Source organism: Pseudophryne corroboree, chromosome 2, assembly GCF_028390025.1.
Source record: "Pseudophryne corroboree isolate aPseCor3 chromosome 2, aPseCor3.hap2, whole genome shotgun sequence".
Lineage (NCBI taxonomy): Eukaryota > Metazoa > Chordata > Amphibia > Anura > Myobatrachidae > Pseudophryne > Pseudophryne corroboree.
The window spans coordinates 1,024,197,732-1,024,218,128 of NC_086445.1; the positions used below are offsets into that span (position 1 = coordinate 1,024,197,732).

At 55.4% G+C, this 20,397-nt stretch overlaps 1 protein-coding gene across 2 annotated transcripts in view; it reads left to right on the forward strand.

Moving 5' to 3' along the window:
- Positions 1–260: 260 nt before the first annotated feature.
- Positions 261–20,397, forward strand: part of MAEL (maelstrom spermatogenic transposon silencer) — a 137,925-nt gene continuing 117,788 nt past the window's right edge. Inside the window, exon 1 of one of the 2 annotated variants that reach the window (XM_063956733.1) lies at positions 261–485. Coding sequence is in view for 1 of the 2 variants with exons in the window: in XM_063956732.1 (XP_063812802.1) it covers positions 7,597–7,728 (132 nt within the window). In the remaining variant the exon portion in view is untranslated. Of the gene's footprint in view, positions 486–7,178; positions 7,729–20,397 lie in introns of those variants that run through there. The other variant, XM_063956732.1, reaches the window with a different exon arrangement.

Genomic DNA, 20,397 nt, shown 5'->3' on the forward strand with positions numbered 1-20,397 from the left:
AGACAGGGGGGACACAGGACCTGGGCACATGAGGGGGCAAAGGGGGTGACACTAGACATAAGGGGGAAAGGGGAGAAGGGACACAGGAGCTGGGGGCGTAAGGGGGTGACCCATGACCTGGGCACATGAGGGAGGAAAGGGTGTCACAGGACATGAAGGGGAGGAGACACATGACCTGGGCACATGAGGGGGGAGGAAGTGTAACGGAACATGGGGACATGACAGGGTGGAGAGGGGGAGGATAAACACAACCTGGGGACATGAGGGGGTGACACAGGACCTGGGGAAAATCGAGGAGAACGGAGCCTACTACAGGACACCAAGGTGCGCCGGCAGACCAGCGCTGTACGAGCCGGGGGGAGTTGGGAGAGGCTGCGGAGAGAAAGAAGGTATCCTCCCTCACTACTGGTTGGTTTCATATCCTCCGCTAGGTGGCGAGATCTCGACAAACTTCCGCCTCTCCAGGAGCTGACGTTGATGTGCAGGTATAGCTTCTGTATATGCGCAGGGCAATGTGGTAACTAAAGACGCTCTGTCCTCCTCTCTCGTTGGTGCCTGTGAGGCTGTCAGCGCTTCGCCCTCTCTCCTTGGTGCTGATCTGTAGGTTCGTTGGGAGTCACTTGTGCCTGACTCTCTGAGCAGCTTGGTCACACACACTGCTCTGCTCGTATGCCACCAATAGAAACTGCTATTTCAGGGATATTGTCTTCCAGCCGCCCTCAGGTCCCGCCGCCCATAGGCAGCTGCCTAAAGCTGCCTAGTGGAAGCGCCGGCCCTGCCTGCATCAGGTATTGGAGGAGGCCACTGCAATCCTGGCATCAAACGGGAAAAGCACTTCATCGGATCGGGGAACTCAATAGCGGCCAACCGTGGGTTTCCAATGCCCACCCCTGAGCGGAATCCTATTCTCCAGGACTTCCCAATATTTAGACAAACATGGCTTAGGTATAACTCAGCGGGTATGGGACTCTAGGTCGACAGTGGGTAGGTCGACACTAGAAATAAGTCGACATGGACATTAGGTCGACATGAACAAGGTCAACATGGAAAAAGGTAAACATGAGTTTGTTTTTTTGGTGTCGGTTTCTCCGTAATGTGACCGGGAACCCCAATTAGTGCACCGTGTCCCCTCGCATGGCGAGCGACTACGCTCAGCACAGGTTACCATTCCCAATCGAAGTTCACGTGGATCGTAAAGTATGAAAAAGTGAAAAAAATGTGAAAAACTCATGTCAACCTAATATTCACGTCGACCTATTTCTAGTGTTTACCTATCCACTGTTGACCCATGGGTGTCGACCTAATTGGTGTCGACCTAGAGTCTGGATACCAACTCAGCACCTCACAGGAAAAGGACATTATCCCTATTTTCCAGAACAGTCCCAGTTTTCAGTGATTTGTCTTCAGAAATGGCTGCCCCTGGTTAGCAGATCCTGCTATATCCTGTATTAGACGCACTTCCGAGCCTTCGGCCCTGTGTGTAATACATCCACACTGACTAACTGCGCAGAGATCCATGTGCTGTGTGTGAATTGGGGGAGGCCTCGTGCGTTACTGGGAAGAGGGAAGCCCATGTGCTATGTGTGACAGGGAGAAGGTGCTATTTCCCGTTTGCCGCGTATGACTGGAAGGAGGGAGGCCCATGTGTGACTGGGAAAAAGCCATATGTGCTGTGTGAATGGGAGGAGGACCTGAGTGACTGGGAGCAGGCCCGCGCACCTCGTGTGACTAGGAGGAGGCCCCACATGCTGCGTGTGACTGGGAGGAGGCCCAGCGTGCTGCGTGTGACTGGGAGGAGGCGCTGCGTGTGACTGGAAAGAGGCCCCGCGTGCTGCGTGTGACTGGAAAGAGGCCCCGCGTGCTGCGTGTGACTGGAAAGAGGCCCCGCGTGCTGCGTGTGACTGGAAAGAGGCCCCGCGTGCTGCGTGTGACTGGAAAGAGGCCCCGCGTGCTGCGTGTGACTGGAAAGAGGCCCCGCGTGCTACGTGTGACTGGAAAGAGGCCCCGCGTGCTGCGTGTGACTGGAAAGAGGCCCCGCGTGCTGCGTGTGACTGGGAGGAGGCCCCGCGTGCTGCGTGTGACTGGGAGGAGGCCCCGCGTGCTGCATGTGACTGGAAGGAGGGAGGCCCATGTGTGACTAGGAAACGCAAAATTGAGTGGGTGGGAGGAGGCCCCATCTATGTGTGTGAGTGGGAGGAGGTCCCATTTCCTGTGTGTGACTGGAAAGAGGCCCAGTGTGCCGTGTTTGGCTGGGAGGAGGCCCTATATATTGTGGGTGACTGGGAGGAGGCTGTGTGTGACTGGGAAGAAGAGGCCCCGTGTGCTGTGTGTGACTGGGAGGAGGAGGCCCCGTGTGCTGTGTGTGACTGGGAGGAGGAGGCCCCGTGTGCTGTGTGTGACTGGGAGGAGGAGGCCCGTGTGCTGTGTGTGACTGGGAGGAGGAGGCCCGTGTGCTGTGTGTGAGAGGGAGAGAGGAGGCCCGTGTGCTGTGTGTGACTGGGAGGAGGAGGCCCGTGTGCTGTGTGTGACTGGGAGGAGGAGGCCGGTACTGTGTGTGACTGGGAGGAGGAGGCCCGTGTGCTGTGTGTGACTGGGAGGAGGAGTCGGCCAGTGCTGTGTGTGACTGGGAGGAGGAGGAGGCCCGTGTGCTGTGTGTGACTGGGAGGAGGAGGCCCGTGTGCTGTGTGTGACTGGGAGGAGGAGGCTGGTACTGTGTGTGACTGGGAGGAGGAGGCTGGTACTGTGTGTGACTGGGAGGAGGAGGCCCGTGTGCTGTGTGTGACTGGGAGGAGGAGTCGGCCCGTGTGCTGTGTGTGACTGGGAGGAGGAGTCGGCCAGTGCTGTGTGTGACTGGGAGGAGGAGTCGGCCAGTGCTGTGTGTGACTGGGAGGAGGAGGAGGCCCGTGTGCTGTGTGTGACTGGGAGGAGGAGGAGGCCCGTGTGCTGTGTGTGACTGGGAGGAGGAGTCGGCCCGTGTGCTGTGTGTGACTGGGAGGAGGAGTCGGCCCGTGTGCTGTGTGTGACTGGGAGGAGGAGTCGGCCCGTGTGCTGTGTGTGACTGGGAGGAGGAGTCGGCCCGTGTGCTGTGTGTGACTGGGAGGAGGAGTCGGCCCGTGTGCTGTGTGTGACTGGGAGGAGGAGTCGGCCCGTGTGCTGTGTGTGACTGGGAGGAGGAGTCGGCCCGTGTGCTGTGACTGGGAGGAGGAGTCGGCCCGTGTGCTGTGTGTGACTGGGAGGAGGAGTCGGCCCGTGTGCTGTGTGTGACTGGGAGGAGGAGTCGGCCCGTGTGCTGTGTGTGACTGGGAGGAGGAGTCGGCCAGTGCTGTGTGTGACTGGGAGGAGGAGTCGGCCAGTGCTGTGTGTGACTGGGAGGAGGAGTCGGCCAGTGCTGTGTGTGACTGGGAGGAGGAGGAGGCCCGTGTGCTGTGTGTGACTGGGAGGAGGAGGAGGCCCGTGTGCTGTGTGTGACTGGGAGGAGGAGGAGGCCCGTGTGCTGTGTGTGACTGGGAGGAGGAGGCCCGTGTGCTGTGTGTGAGAGGGAGAGAGGAGGCCCGTGTGCTGTGTGTGAGAGGGAGAGAGGAGGCCCGTGTGCTGTGTGTGACTGGGAGGAGGAGGCCCGTGTGCTGTGTGTGACTGGGAGGAGGAGGCCGGTACTGTGTGTGACTGGGAGGAGGAGGCCCGTGTGCTGTGTGTGACTGGGAGGAGGAGTCGGCCAGTGCTGTGTGTGACTGGGAGGAGGAGGAGGCCCGTGTGCTGTGTGTGACTGGGAGGAGGAGGAGGCCCGTGTGCTGTGTGTGACTGGGAGGAGGAGGCCGGTACTGTGTGTGACTGGGAGGAGGAGTCGGCCAGTGTGCTGTGTGTGACTGGGAGGAGGAGTCGGCCAGTGCTGTGTGTGACTGGGAGGAGGAGGAGGCCCGTGTGCTGTGTGTGACTGGGAGGAGGAGGCCCGTGTGCTGTGTGTGAGAGGGAGAGAGGAGGCCCGTGTGCTGTGTGTGAGAGGGAGAGAGGAGGCCCGTGTGCTGTGTGTGACTGGGAGGAGGAGGCCGGTACTGTGTGTGACTGGGAGGAGGAGGCCCGTGTGCTGTGTGTGACTGGGAGGAGGAGGCCGGTACTGTGTGTGACTGGGAGGAGGAGGCCCGTGTGCTGTGTGTGACTGGGAGGAGGAGTCGGCCAGTGCTGTGTGTGACTGGGAGGAGGAGGAGGCCCGTGTGCTGTGTGTGACTGGGAGGAGGAGGAGGCCCGTGTGCTGTGTGTGACTGGGAGGAGGAGGAGGCCCGTGTGCTGTGTGTGACTGGGAGGAGGAGGAGGCCCGTGTGCTGTGTGTGACTGGGAGGAGGAGGCCCGTGTGCTGTGTGTGACTGGGAGGAGGAGGCCCGTGTGCTGTGTGTGAGAGGGAGAGAGGAGGCCCGTGTGCTGTGTGTGACTGGGAGGAGGAGGCCCGTGTGCTGTGTGTGACTGGGAGGAGGAGGCCGGTACTGTGTGTGACTGGGAGGAGGAGGCCCGTGTGCTGTGTGTGACTGGGAGGAGGAGTCGGCCAGTGCTGTGTGTGACTGGGAGGAGGAGGAGGCCCATGTGCTGTGTGTGACTGGGAGGAGGAGGCCCGTGTGCTGTGTGTGACTGGGAGGAGGAGTCGGCCAGTGCTGTGTGTGACTGGGAGGAGGAGGAGGCCCGTGTGCTGTGTGTGACTGGGAGGAGGAGGCCCGTGTGCTGTGTGTGACTGGGAGGAGGAGGCCCGTGTGCTGTGTGTGACTGGGAGGAGGAGGCCCGTGTGCTGTGTGTGACTGGGAGGAGGAGGCCCGTGTGCTGTGTGTGACTGGGAGGAGGAGGCCCGTGTGCTGTGTGTGACTGGGAGGAGGAGGCCCGTGTGCTGTGTGTGACTGGGAGGAGGCGGCCCGTGTGCTGTGTGTGACTGGGAGGAGGAGGCCCGTGTGCTGTGTGTGACTGGGAGGAGGCGGCCCGTGTGCTGTGTGTGACTGGGAGGAGGAGGCCCGTGTGCTGTGTGTGAGAGGGAGAGAGGAGGCCCCGTGTGCTGTGTGTGACTGGGAGGAGGAGGCCCGTGTGCTGTGTGTGAGAGGGAGAGAGGAGGCCCGTGTGCTGTGTGTGAGAGGGAGAGAGGAGGCCCGTGTGCTGTGTGTGAGAGGGAGAGAGGAGGCCCGTGTGCTGTGTGTGAGAGGGAGAGAGGAGGCCCGTGTGCTGTGTGTGAGAGGGAGAGAGGAGGCCCGTGTGCTGTGTGTGAGAGGGAGAGAGGAGGCCCGTGTGCTGTGTGTGAGAGGGAGAGAGGAGGCCCGTGTGCTGTGTGTGACTGGGAGGAGGAGGCCCGTGTGCTGTGTGTGACTGGGAGGAAGAGGCCAGTGTGCTGTGTGTGACTGGGAGGAGGAGGCCCGTGTGCTGTGTGTGACTGGGAGGAGGAGGCCCGTGTGCTGTGTGTGACAGGGAGAGAGGAGGCCCGTGTGCTGTGTGTGACAGGGAGAGAGGAGGCCCGTGTGCTGTGTGTGACTGGGAGGGAGGAGGCCCGTGTGCTGTGTGTGACTGGGAGGAGGAGGCCCGTGTGCTGTGTGTGACTGGGAGGAGGAGGCCCGTGTGCTGTGTGTGAGAGGGAGAGAGGAGGCCCGTGTACTGTGTGTGACTGGGAGGAGGAGGCCCGTGTGCTGTGTGTGACTGGGAGAGGAGGAGGCCCGTGTGCTGTGTGTGACTGGGAGAGGAGGAGGCCCGTGTGCTGTGTGTGACTGGGAGAGGAGGAGGCCCGTGTGCTGTGTGTGACTGGGAGGAGGAGGCCCGTGTGCTGTGTGTGACTGGGAGAGGAGGAGGCCCGTGTGCTGTGTGTGACTGGGAGGAGGAGGCCCGTGTGCTGTGTGTGACTGGGAGGAGGAGGCCCGTGTGCTGTGTGTGACTGGGAGGGAGGAGGCCCGTGTGCTGTGTGTGACTGGGAGGGAGGAGGCCCCGTGTGCTGTGTGTGACTGGGAGGAGGAGGCCCGTGTGCTGTGTGTGAGAGGGAGAGAGGAGGCCCGTGTGCTGTGTGTGAGAGGGAGAGAGGAGGCCCCGTGTGCTGTGTGTGACTGGGAGGAGGAGGCCCGTGTGCTGTGTGTGAGAGGGAGAGAGGAGGCCCCGTGTGCTGTGTGTGACTGGGAGGAGGAGGCCCGTGTGCTGTGTGTGAGAGGGAGAGAGGAGGCCCGTGTGCTGTGTGTGAGAGGGAGAGAGGAGGCCCGTGTGCTGTGTGTGAGAGGGAGAGAGGAGGCCCGTGTGCTGTGTGTGAGAGGGAGAGAGGAGGCCCGTGTGCTGTGTGTGAGAGGGAGAGAGGAGGCCCGTGTGCTGTGTGTGAGAGGGAGAGAGGAGGCCCGTGTGCTGTGTGTGAGAGGGAGAGAGGAGGCCCGTGTGCTGTGTGTGAGAGGGAGAGAGGAGGCCCGTGTGCTGTGTGTGAGAGGGAGAGAGGAGGCCCGTGTGCTGTGTGTGAGAGGGAGAGAGGAGGCCCGTGTGCTGTGTGTGACTGGGAGGAGGAGGCCCGTGTGCTGTGTGTGACTGGGAGGAGGAGGCCAGTGTGCTGTGTGTGACTGGGAGGAGGAGGCCCGTGTGCTGTGTGTGACTGGGAGGAGGAGGCCCGTGTGCTGTGTGTGACTGGGAGGAGGAGGCCCGTGTGCTGTGTGTGACTGGGAGAGGAGGAGGCCCGTGTGCTGTGTGTGACTGGGAGGAGGAGGCCCGTGTGCTGTGTGTGACTGGGAGGGAGGAGGCACGTGTGCTGTGTGTGACTGGGAGGGAGGAGGCACGTGTGCTGTGTGTGACTGGGAGGGAGGAGGCCCGTGTGCTGTGTGTGACTGGGAGGAGGAGGCCCGTGTGACTGGGAGGAGGAGGCCCGTGTGCTGTGTGTGAGAGGAGGCCCGTGTACTGTGTGTGACTGGGAGGAGGAGGCCCGTGTGCTGTGTGTGACTGGGAGAGGAGGAGGCCCGTGTGCTGTGTGTGAATGGGAGAGGAGGAGGCCCGTGTGCTGTGTGTGACTGGGAGAGGAGGAGGCCCGTGTGCTGTGTGTGACTGGGAGAGGAGGAGGCCCGTGTGCTGTGTGTGACTGGGAGGAGGAGGCCCGTGTGCTGTGTGTGACTGGGAGGGAGGAGGCCCGTGTGCTGTGTGTGACTGGGAGGAGGAGGCCCTCGTGCTGCGTACACGCAGGGCCGGGTGATTGGACTCGGATTGTGTGTCAGTCAGGATCCTCCTCCCCCGGCGGTGACATCAGGCGGGAGCTGGTGCTGTGCGGAGCTTGCCTGGTAGATGCTAGAATCAAGTGGGCTAAGGGACCTTTTCCGTAAGGGGGAGGAGTTACGCCGCAAGGGGGAGGAGCTAGGCCAGCGGGATAGTTCCTCTACTATCCACGCCACCAACTATTACCTTTAGTAATTAGGTGGTGAGCGAAGCGAGCCACCGTGCCCGAAGCGTGGCGAGCGAAGCGAGCCCGCGAGGGTACTTTTCGGGTACCCTGTTCGCCCGTAGCTCCTCCCCCTGGTGACGTAGCTCCTCCCCTCAATACGTCACAAGGTCCCTTCAGCCCCTCCGATATAGAACCAACCGAGCTTGCCTTGCTGTGTGCCGGGAGCCAGAGGAGACGCCGCGATGCCGAACAAGCGCGCCAGCCGCAACGCCTTCTTCTTCTTTGCGCTGGACATGGTGCAGACACTGCGGGAGCGCGGCCACAAGGTGTCCGGAGTGCGGGAGGCCATTCCGCTATGCTCATCCGACTGGGCGGTGAGTGCGGCCGGGAGACACCCAACTTCCCCGACCCCTACCCACCCCGACCCCTTACCCGCAGCTACCCCGACCCTTTACCCGCAGCTACCCCTCACCCGCAGCTACCCCGGCCCCTTACCCGCAGCTACCCCGGCCCCTTACCCGCAGCTACCCCGGCCCCTTACCCGCAGCTACCTCCCGGCCCCTTACCCGCAGCGTAACGTACTCACACCTCCCAGCATGACCCTCTCCAGAGGGACAGAATTGCTCCTGCACTTTCCTCTCACTGTATGATTGCCGGCACCTGTGCTGACGCCTTTCTTATCCATTACCTGTTCTACACAGGTGCCGGCAATCACACATTATTAGATAAGAGCATGAGCAGAGCATTGTGTCCCTCCTGGAGAGGGTCATGTTGGGAGGTATGCATGTACAGTATGTGTGACATGTCCCGGGGGAGGCCACGTATGTGTGACATGTCCCGGGGGAGGCCACGTATGTGTGACATGTCCCGGGGGAGGCCACGTATGTGTGACATGTCCTGTGTGCTGTATGCAACACTGATCGAGATGAGCAAAAAAAAATATTGTAAAATCACTTTACGAAATTGGGGTCCTTCACTATTTCCGTGTCCCATCACATATTATGGAGTGTGAGGGTGGGCAGTACGGGGGGGGGGGGGGAGGGGGGTTGGAGGGGGTAAGGGTAGATATAAGTTTAGGCAGTTCTGGGGGAAAAAGGGGAATTGGGGCAGGTAATACTGGGGGAAGTGTTTATGGGGGGGGGGAGAGAAGCAGCAGGGGCAGAGCTGATGGCAAGGAGGAGGTTAGGCACAGGCAATAGGATTTGTAGTGACATTACACAGGTTGTGTGTGTATGTATATATATTGTGTGTGTTTATCTTACGTCGTAGAGGATACTGGGGTCCATTTAGTACCATGGGTATAGACGGGTCCACTAGGAGCCATGGGCACTTTAAGAATTTGACAGTGTGGGCTGGCTTCTCCCTCTATGCCCCTCCTACCTGACTCAGTTTAGAAAATGTGCCCGGAGGAGCCGGTCACGGCTATGGGAGCTCTTAAAGCGTTTTCTGCATTTATTTTCTCTGTTAATTTTCAGGCAGGGCTGGGTGGCACCAGCTTGCCTGCGTCATGGGACTTAGGAGGAGCAGGGGGGGGGGGCTCTTGAAGTGTTAATGGTCCTGTTCCCCGCTGACCGGACACTGAACTCCTGAGGGAACCATTCGACCCACCACGATGAGCGTACATTCCTGCAGCACGCTGCCACCCCTAACAGAGCCAGAAGAATGAAGGGTGGTGAGTACTGAGTCGGCGTCCCGGCTAGTGGGACGCCGGCCATTATGGCGGCATGAGAGTACGGAGACGCACGGCTTCTACACGGGGGGCGGAATGCGTCTCTGGACACAATACACAACTGCGTCCCAGTACACTGTGCACAGTACCCATACTGGCACAACAGCCTTAAAACTGTTCTCTCCATTTTAAGCACCAGATTACCTCAGCCAGTATAAAAAAAAGCGGGAAGACTGTGCACCATTGAAGGGGCGGGCCTTCACTATAAGCGGATCCAGCAGCTCACCAACGCCATTTTCCCTCTGCAGTGGACACTGACGCTGACTGACAGGGATGCGCAGCTTTTCCGGAGTGACTCCAAATGACCTCTGCGGTACCAGGAGGGTGTAGGTAGCGGTGCGGGAGGTAGGGAGTGTGTAGGTAGCGGTGCGGGAGGGAGGGTGTAGGTAGCGGCGCGGGAGGGAGGGAGGGTGTAGGTAGCGGTGCGGGAGGTAGGGAGGGTGTAGGTAGCGGTGCGGGAGGTAGGGAGGGTGTATGTAGCAGTGCAGGACTCAGGAGGGAGGGTGAAGGTCGCGGCAGGGAGGGTTGGTAGCAGTGCGGGAGGGAGGAAGGCTGTAGGGAGCACCGCTAACTGCACGGAGGGAGAGAGGGTGGTGTAAGTAATATTACTTACTATTAGACGGGCGGCAACCATTAACACTGAACGCGGCGGCATTTCAAATGAAGCGCCGGCCACCAGCCAACCAGAGCTGGCGGACCGGCAGCCAATCAGGGAAGCGGCCGCAGCAGTCGCTCCTGATTGGCTGCCGCTGCAGCTTCCCTGATTGACTGACGGTCCGCCAGCTCTGATTGGCTGGCGGCCGGCGCTACATTTGAAATGCCGCCGCGTTCAGTGTGTTAATGGTTGTCGCTCATCTAATATTAGTAAGTACTATTACTTACACACCCACCCTCTCGCCGCCGCGCATGCGCAGTATAATCCCGTGAATCCCGGGATAGGATGCTCCAATCCCGGGATTCAAATCCCGGCATTTTTGGGCCCAAATCCTGGGATCCCGCCGATCCCAGGATTGGCCTCCCTAGTGGCTACGCCAGTGGACTGCTGACGCGGACTCCAGGAAAGGCGTGGAAAGCCTACCATTTACAGGAGAGGCCTTGTTCGGAGATGAATTAGACAAATGGATCTCCACAGCTACTGCGGGTAAATCCACTTATCCGCAGCCCCCCCAACCAAGAAGACTTATTCAGCTTCTACGTTACAGTCCTTTCGGACGGTTAAGTTCAAGGGCAAATCCAGAGGTGCTTCTACGTCCTCCAGCGGCACAAGAGGTAAACCACGCAAACCAGCAACAGCAGGTGCTCAGGAACAGAGCTCAGGCTCTGCTTCCTCAAAGATTTCAGCATGACGGTGGACCGCAATGCCTGGAAGGCTATCAAGTGGGAGCCCGACTACAATTCTTCAGTCAGATCTGGTCAAATTCGTGCCAGGATCCCTGGGTCATAGATCTTATTTCACAGGGCTACAGACTGGAGTTCCAAAAGCTCCCACCTCACAGATTCTTCAAATCAGGCTTGCCAGTTTCACAAGAGGCTAGTATATATAACTTTACAGCATGCCATCCAAAAACTGGTACAGACTCAGGTCATTGTTCCAGTTCCACCTCATCTACTAAACAAGGGATACTATTCCAACTTGTTTGTAGTACCGATGCCGGACTGTTCTGTAAGACCTATTCTGAACCTCAGATCTTTGAACCCACACTTACGGGTGTTCAAATTCAAGATGGAGTCTCTGAGAGCAGTGATCTCAGGTCTGGAGGAGGGTGACTTCCTAGTGTCTCTGGATATCAAGGATGCGTACCTTCATAAGCCTGATGAGGCGGCCAGATCGGAATTATCTCCGGTTTGTACTACAGGATTGTCACTACCAGTTCCAGGCCCTGCCATTTGGTCTCTCCACGGCACCGAGGGTGTTCATCAAGGTGATGGCAGAGATGATGTTTCTACTCCGCAATCAGGGAGTGAACATAATTCCGTACCTGGACGATCTCCTGATTTAAAAGCGCCGGCCAGGGAAAAGTTGCTGGACAGCATTGCTCTCTCAACCAAACTCCTCCAGGATCACGGGTAGATTCTGAACCTTCCGAAATCTCACCTAGAGCCACCACGGAGGCTCCCATTCCTGGGAATGATACTGGACACGGAGTCACAAAAGGTGTTCCTTCCGTTGGAAAAGGCATTGGTAATCCAGTCGATGGTTCGGGATGTCCTGAAGCCAACCCGGGTGTCGGTGCATTCGCCTTCTGGGGAAAATGGTGGCCTCTTACGAGGTACTTCAATACGGAAGGTTTCACGCAAGACCCTTCCAGCTCGATCTGTTGGACAAATGGTCCGGATTGCATCTTCACATGCAGCAGAGGATCCGTCTGTCCCCAAAGACAAGGATCTCCCATCTGTGGTGGCTACAGTCTTCTCACCTCGTCGCAGGACGTAGGTTCGGAATTCAGAACTGGATTCTGTTAACCACAGACGCAAGCCTCAGAGGTTGGGGAGCAGTCACTCAGGGGGTGCAGTTTCAGGGAAGATCAAGTCAGGAAGTCATCCTTCCAATCAAAATTCTGGAACTAAGCGCAGTCCTCACATCTTCTTCAAGATCAGGCAGTTCAGGTCCAGTCTGACAATGTGTGACGGCGGTAACCGACAAGGCGGAACGAAAAGCAGGTGTGTCAAGAATTCTCCCCTGGGCGGAAAGAAATGCTGTGGCGTTGTCAGCGGTCTTCATTCCGGGAGTAGACAACTGGGAAGCAGACAGCTGCACCCGGGGGAGTGGGGCCTCCACCCGGAAGTGTTCATGTGCTTGACAAGTCGATGGGGATATCCACAGATCAACATGATGGCCTCTCGTCTCAACAAGAAGCTCAAGCAGTATTGTTCCAGGTCGAGAGACCCACAGGCGGTGGCTGTAGACGCTCTGATGACTCCATGGGTCTATCAGATGGTGTACGTGTTTCCTCCACTTCCTCTGATCCCAGGAATTCTAAAACGAATAAAAAGGGACAGGTTCAAGCAGTCCTCATTGCTCCGGACTGGCCAAGAAGGGTCTGGTACACGGACCTTCGGGAGAAGCTCCTCGAAGATCCGTGGCCTCTACCTCTTCGCAAGGATGTTCTGCAACATGGCCCGTTTGTCTATCAGGACTTACCGTGGCTACGTTTGACGGCATGGAAGTTGAACGGCTAATTCTAGCCAGGAGAGGGATACCTGACAAGGTTATCCCGACTATGATCCAAGCCAGGAAGGGGGTAACGTCTAAGTATTACCATCGTATTTGAAAGAAATACGTTTCTTGGTGTGAGAGCAGAAATTATTCTACTGTGGAATTTCATCTGGGACTCTTCCTGCTTTATCTGCAGGCAGGCGTGGACGTGGGCCTGCGTTTGGGCTCCATAAAAGTCCGGATTTCGGCATTGTCCATTTTCTTTCAGAAACAATTGACTTCTCTCCCTGAGGTCCAGACGTTCTTGAAAGGTTTTCTGCACATCCAACCTCCCTTTGTGCTCCCACGGCACCTTGGGATCTCAATGTGGTGCTGCAGTTCCTCCAAACGGATTGATTTGAACCATTACAGGAGGTGGACGTGGAAGACCGCCACACTGTTGGCCTTGGCTTCAGCAAGACTTGTGTCGGAGCTGGGGGCTTTGTCTCACAAAAGTCCCTATTTAATTTTCTATGAGGACAGAGCTGAACTCAGAACTCGGCAGCAATTTCTTCCTGAAGTCGTGTCTACGTTTCACATCAACCAACCTATTGTGGTCGGTGACAACACTTCTGCTACTTCAAAGTCTTTGGATGTTGTGAGGACTTTGAGGGTGTATGTGAAAAGAACAGCTCGTCACAGAAAGACGGACTCGCTGTTTGTTCTTTATGATCCCAATAAGATTGGGTGTCCTGCTTCAAAGCAGACAATTGCACGCTGGATCAGACTTACTATCCAGCATGCTTATTCAATGACAAGTTGCCGTGTCCAAAATCTGTACAGGCCCACTCTACTAGGTCGGTGGGTTCTTCCTGGGCAGCTGCCTGGGGTGTCTCTGCTTTCCAGCTCTGCCGAGCAGCTACTTGGTCAGGTTCGACCACGTTTGCCAAGTTCTACAAGTTCGATATTTTGGCCTCTGAGGACCTTCGGTTTCGTCAATCAGTCCTGCAGGAACCTCGGCACTATACCACCCGGTTTGGGAGCTTTGGTACATCCCCATGGTACTAAATGGACCCCAGTATCTTCTAGGACGTAAGAGAAAATAGGATTTTAATTACCTACCGGTAAATCCTTTTCTCGTAGGCCGTAAAGGATACTGGGCGCCCGCCCAGTGCTTCGTTCTTCCTGCACTGTTACTTGGTTAAGTAATGTTGGTTCAGCCGTTGCTGTTCCTGTTTCAAGTTTGGTTAGCTTGACTTTCCTCTTTTGTTGTGTGTGCTGGTTTGGAATCTCGCCACTATCCTTATCTATCCTTCTCTCGAAGTATGTCCGTCTCCTTGGGCACAGTTTCCTAGACTGAGTCTGGTAGGAGGTGCATAGAGTGGAGGAGCCAGCACACACTATCAAATTCTTTAAAGTGCCCATGGCTTCTAGTGGACCCGTCTATACCCATGGTACTAAATGGACCCCAGTATCCTCTCTATGGACTACGAGGAAAGGATTTACCGGCAGGTAATAAAATTATTTCTCTGACGTCCTAGTGGATGCTGGGAACTCCGTAAGGACCATGGGGAATAGCGGCTCCGCAGGAGACTGGGCACAAAAGTAAAGCTTTAGGACTACCTGGTGTGCACTGGCTCCTCCCCCTATGACCCTCCTCCAAGCCTCTGTTAGATTTTTGTGCCCGACCGAGAAGGGTGCACACTAGGGGCTCTCCTGAGCTCTTAGTGAAAGTTTTAGTTTAGGTTTTTTATTTTCAGTGAGACCTGCTGGCAACAGGCTCACTGCATCGAGGGACTAAGGGGAGAAGAAGCGAACTCACCTGCGTGCAGAGTGGATTGGGCTTCTTAGGCTACTGGACACCATTAGCTCCAGAGGGACCGAACACAGGCCCAGCCTCGGAGTCCGGTCCCAGAGCCGCGCCGCCGGCCCCCTTACAGAGCCAGAAGCAAGAAGAGGTCCGGAAAATCGGCGGCAGAAGACATCCTGTCTTCACCAAGGTAGCGCACAGCACTGCAGCTGTGCGCCATTGCTCCTCAGCACACTTCACACTCCGGTCACTGAGGGTGCAGGGCGCTAGGGGGGGGCGCCCTGAGCAGCAATAGAAACACCTTCGCTGGCGAAAATACATCACATATAGCCCCCAGGGCTATATGGATGAATTTTAACCCCTGCCAGATTCCACATAAAAGCGGGAGAAAAGGCCGTCGAGAAGGGGGCGGAGCCTATCTCCTCAGCACACAGGCGCCATTTTCCTTCACAGCTCCGCTGAAAGGACGTCTCCCTGACTCTCCCCTGCAGTCCTGCACTACAGAAACGGTAAAAAAGAGAGGGGGGCACTAATTGGCGTAATAATTACAAATAGCAGCTATAAGGGGGAAAAACACTTACTTAAGGTTATCCCTGTATATATATAGCGCTCTGGTGTGTGCTGGCATACTCTCCCTCTGTCTCCCCAAAGGGCTAGTGGGGTCCTGTCCTCTGTCAGAGCATTCCCTGTGTGTGTGCTGTGTGTCAGTACGTTGTGTCGACATGTATGAGGAGGAAAATTATGTGGAGGCGGGGCAATTGCCTATAATAGAGATGTCACCCCCTAGGGAGTCGACACCTGAGTGGATGATCTTATGGAAGGAATTACGTGACAGTGTCAGCTCTTTGCAAAAAACAGTTGACGACATAAGACAGCCGGCTACTCAGCTTGTGCCTGTCCAGGCGTCTCAAAAGCCATCGGGCTCTAAAACGCCCGTTACTTCAGATGGTAGATACAGACGTCGACACGGATACTGACTCCAGTGTCGACGGGGAAGAGACAAACGTGACTTCCAGTAGGGCCACACGTTACATGATTGAGGCAATGAAAAATGTTTTACATATTTCTGATAATACTAATACCACTAAAAAGGGTATTATGTTCGGTGAGAAAAAACTACCTGTAGTTTTTCCTGAATCAGATGAATTAAATGAGGTGTGTGATGAAGCGTGGGTTTCCCCCGATAAAAAACTGATAATTCCTAAAAAATTATTGGCATTATATCCTTTCCCGCCAGAGATTAGGGCGCGTTGGGAAACACCCCCTAGGGTGGATAAAGCACTCACACGCTTATCAAAACAGGTGGCTCTACCCTCTCCTGAGACGGCCGCCCTTAAGGATCCTGCTGATAGAAAGCAGGAAGGTATCCTAAAATGTATTTACACACATACTGGTGTTATACTGCGACCGGCAATCGCCTCAGCCTGGATGTGCAGTGCTGGTTTGGCTTGGTCGGATTCCCTGTCTGAAAATATTGATACCCTAGACAGGGACAGTATATTACTGACTATAGAGCATTTAAAAGATGCATTTCTATATATGCGAGATGCACAGCGGGATATTTGCCGACTGGCATCAAGAGTAAGTGCGCTGTCCATTTCTGCCAGAAGAGGGTTATGGACGCGACAGTGGTCAGGTGATGCGGATTCCAAACGGCATATGGAAGTATTGCCTTATAAAGGGGAGGAGTTATTTGGGGTAGGTCTGTCAGATCTGGTGGCCACGGCAACAGCTGGGAAATCCACATTTTTACCCCAGGTCGCCTCTCAACATAAGAAGACGCCGTATTATCAGGCGCAGTCCTTTCGTCCCCATAAGGGCAAGCGAGCGAAAGGCTCCTCATTTCTGCCCCGGGGCAGAGGAAGGGGAAAAAGGCTGCAACAGACAGCAAATCCCCAAGAACAGAAGCCCTCTCCCGCTTCTGCCAAGTCCTCAGCATGACGCTGGGGCTTTACAAGCGGACTTAGGCACGGTGGGGGCACGTCTCAAGAATTTCAGCGCGCAGTGGGCTCACTCGCAGGTAGACCCCTGGGTCCTTCAGGTGGTATCTCAGGGGTACAAATTGGAATTCGAGACACCTCCCCCTCGCCGGTTCCTAAAGTCTGCTTTACCGACGTCTCCCTCCGACAGGGAGGAGGTATTGGAGGCCATTCACAAGCTGTATTCTCAGCAGGTGATAATCAAGGTACCCCTCCTGCAACAGGGCAAGGGGTATTATTCAACGCTGTTTGTGGTACCGAAGCCGGACGGCTCGGTGAGACCTATTTTAAATCTGAAATCTTTGAACACTTACATACAAAGGTTCAAGTTCAAGATGGAGTCACTCAGAGCAGTGATCGCGAACCTGGAAGAAGGGGACTATATGGTGTCTCTGGACATCAAGGATGCTTACCTCCATGTCCCAATTTACCCTTCTCACCAAGGGTGCCTCAGGTTTGTGGTACAGAACTGTCACTATCAGTTTCAGACGCTGCCGTTTGGATTGTCCACGGCACCCCGGGTCTTTACCAAGGTAATGGCCGAAATGATGATACTTCTTCGAAGAGAAGGCGTCTTAATTATCCCTTACTTGGACGATCTCCTGATAAGGGCAAGATCCAAGGAACGGTTAGTAGTCGGAGTAGCACTATCTCAAGTAGTGTTACGACAGCACGGGTGGATTCTAAATATCCCAAAATCACAGCTGATTCCGACGACACGTCTGCTGTTCCTAGGGATGATTCTGGACACAGTCCAGAAAAAGGTGTTTCTTCCGGAAGAAAAAGCCAGGGAGTTATCCGAGTTAGTCAGAAACCTCCAAAACCAGACCGGGTCTCAGTGCATCAATGCACAAGGGTCCTGGGAAAAATGGTGGCTTCCTACGAAGCGATTCCATTCGGCAGATTCCACGCAAGAACATTTCAGTGGGATCTGCTGGACAAATGGTCCGGATCGCATCTTCACATGCATCAGCGGATATCCCTGTCCCCAAGGACAAGAGTGTCTCTCCTGTGGTGGTTGCAGAGTGCTCATCTTCTAGAGGGCCGCAGATTCGGCATTCAGGACTGGATCCTGGTGACCACGGATGCCAGCCTGAGAGGCTGGGGAGCAGTCACACAGGGAAGAAATTTCCAGGGCTTGTGGTCAAGCCTGGAAACGTCACTTCACATAAATATCCTGGAACTAAGGGCCATTTACAATGCTCTAAGCCAAGCAAGACCTCTGCTTCAGGGTCAGCCGGTGTTGATCCAGTCGGACAACATCACGGCAGTCGCCCACGTAAACAGACAGGGCGGCACGAGAAGCAGGAGGGCAATGGCAGAAGCTGCAAGGATTCTTCGCTGGGCGGAAAATCATGTGATAGCACTGTCAGCAGTGTTCATTCCGGGAGTGGACAACTGGGAAGCAGACTTCCTCAGCAGACACGACCTCCACCCGGGAGAGTGGGGACTTCATCCAGAAGTCTTCCACATGATTGTAAACCGTTGGGAAAAACAAAAGGTGGACATGATGGCGTCCCGCCTCAACAAAAAACTAGACAGGTATTGCGCCAGGTCAAGGGACCCTCAGGCAATAGCTGTGGACGCTCTGGTAACACCGTGGGTGTACCAGTCAGTGTATGTGTTCCCTCCTCTGCCTCTCATACCCAAGGTACTGAGAATCATAAGAAGGAGAGGAGTAAGGACTATACTCGTGGCTCCGGATTGGCCAAGAAGGACTTGGTACCCGGAACTTCAAGAGATGCTCACAGAGGAACCGTGGCCTCTACCTCTAAGAAGGGATCTGCTCCAGCAGGGACCCTGTCTGTTCCAAGACTTACCGCGGCTGCGTTTGACGGCATGGCGGTTGAACACCGGATCCTGAAGGAAAAAGGCATTCCGGATGAAGTCATCCCTACCCTGATCAAAGCCAGGAAGGATGTAACCGCACAACATTATCACCGTATTTGGCGTAAATATGTTGCGTGGTGCGAGGCCAGGAAGGCCCCTACAGAGGAATTTCAACTGGGTCGTTTCCTGCATTTCCTGCAAACAGGACTGTCTATGGGCCTAAAATTAGGGTCCATTAAGGTTCAAATTTCGGCCCTGTCAATTTTCTTCCAGAAAGAACTGGCTTCAGTTCCTGAAGTTCAGACGTTTGTCAAGGGGGTACTGCATATACAACCTCCTTTTGTGCCTCCAGTGGCACCTTGGGATCTCAAGGTAGTTTTGGGGTTCCTAAAATCACATTGGTTTGAACCACTCACCACTGTGGACTTAAAATATCTCACATGGAAAGTGGTAATGCTGTTAGCCCTGGCTTCAGCCAGGCGTGTCTCAGAATTGGCGGCTTTATCCTATAAAAGCCCTTACCTAATTTTTCATTCGGACAGGGCAGAATTGAGGACTCGTCCTCAATTTCTCCCTAAGGTGGTTTCAGCGTTTCACCTGAACCAGCCTATTGTGGTACCTGCGGCTACTAGGGACTTGGAGGACTCCAAGTTGCTGGACGTAGTCAAGGCCTGAAAATATATGTTTCCAGGACGGCTGGAGTCAGGAAATCTGACTCGCTGTTTATCCTGTATGCACCCAACAAGCTGGGTGCTCCTGCTTCTAAGCAGACTATTGCTCGCTGGATTTGTAGTACAATTCAGCTTGCACATTCTGTGGCAGGCCTGCCACAGCCCAAATCTGTGAAAGCCCATTCCACAAGGAAGGTGGGCTCATCTTGGGCGGCTTCCGGAGGGGTCTCGGCGTTACAACTTTGCCGAGCAGCTACTTGGTCAGGGGCAAACACGTTTGCTAAATTCTACAAATTTGATACCCTGGCTGAGGAGGACCTGGAGTTCTCTCATTCGGTGCTGCAGAGTCATCCGCACTCTCCCGCCCGTTTGGGAGCTTTCGTATAATCCCCATGGTCCTTACGGAGTTCCCAGCATCCACTAGGACGTCAGAGAAAATAAGAATTTACTTACCGATAATTCTATTTCTCGTAGTCCGTAGTGGATGCTGGGCGCCCATCCCAAGTGCGGATTGTCTGCAATACTTGTACATAGTTATTGTTACAAAAATCGGGTTATTATTGTTGTGAGCCATCTTTCAGAGGCTCCTCTGTTATCATGCTGTTAACTGGGTTCAGATCACAGGTTATACGGTGTGATTGGTGTGGCTGGTATGAGTCTTACCCGGGATTCAAAATCCTTCCTTATTGTGTACGCTCGTCCGGGCACAGTATCCTAACTGAGGCTTGGAGGAGGGTCATAGGGGGAGGAGCCAGTGCACACCAGGTAGTCCTAAAGCTTTACTTTTGTGCCCAGTCTCCTGCGGAGCCGCTATTCCCCATGGTCCTTACGGAGTTCCCAGCATCCACTACGGACTACGAGAAATAGAATTATCGGTAAGTAAATTCTTATTATTGTAACATTAAATACTCATTAGTTATTCTAAATTATTCAATGTTTTAAATTTATATCCAAAACATAAAAAATAATAAAAAATGGAGCCAATTGATAAAAACCAGTCTCTGGTAAATTTGGACGTTTTAAGGACAGATGGCAGTGTTATCCAGTGGTAGGTGGACCTAGAAGATGTTAAGCCTTTTGGATAAATCAAATTTTTCCACAATAGTTACCATTCTTAGAGATGGAATACTCCCTTAGCGAAGGTCCGAACGACACGAACTCCAACGCAAGAGTTGAGGGAGTTGGAAGGTGGATGTAAGCTGGCTGGCACACCAGAATTGTAAATCCCAGGCTTTAAGGTCCACTGTCCGATTGTCTGGATATTGCAGTTGAAGTCCTTTTCTTTAAAGTCCAAATGAAGGGTTCTGACGCGTTTCACTGTCACAAGGGACAGCTTTATCAAAGGTTTGGGTCTTGCATTCTCCCCTCCCGCTGCCCGCTCTTGTCTTCGGCACCCCCCGCTCACCCCGCACACAGATCCCCGCTAGAACCTGCGCGGGGATACTCAGGGCGCCTAGTAAGTTTGAAACTGGCGCCATTACGGAGGGGGGGCAGAGCCTAATCCCGCTTTACAATCAAGCTGTGGCTTGCATTGCCTGCAGGGCGCCCCAGCTAGGTTAGTGCTGTAGCTTCTGGGGTTCAGATGGACGCCAATACGGGGAGCGGAGCTTAAGCCCGCTCTACACAGCGGGCTCCGCTTTTTCTGCTCCCCGGCCGTTGCTCGCATTGCTCACAGAGTGCCCCCCGCTAAATTAGTCCTCCGCGCCGTGGCTCGCATCGCCAGCGGGGGATGCGGGGCGCCCTCCGCTACGTTAGCGCTGGAGCTTTTAAGATTTAAATTGGGCGCCATAACGGGGGGGGGGGGGGGGGGGGGCGGAGCTTCATCCCGACTAATCCCCGCGGCTATGCACGCGCTGGCGCCCATTTACTCATGCATAGCCCTCATTAC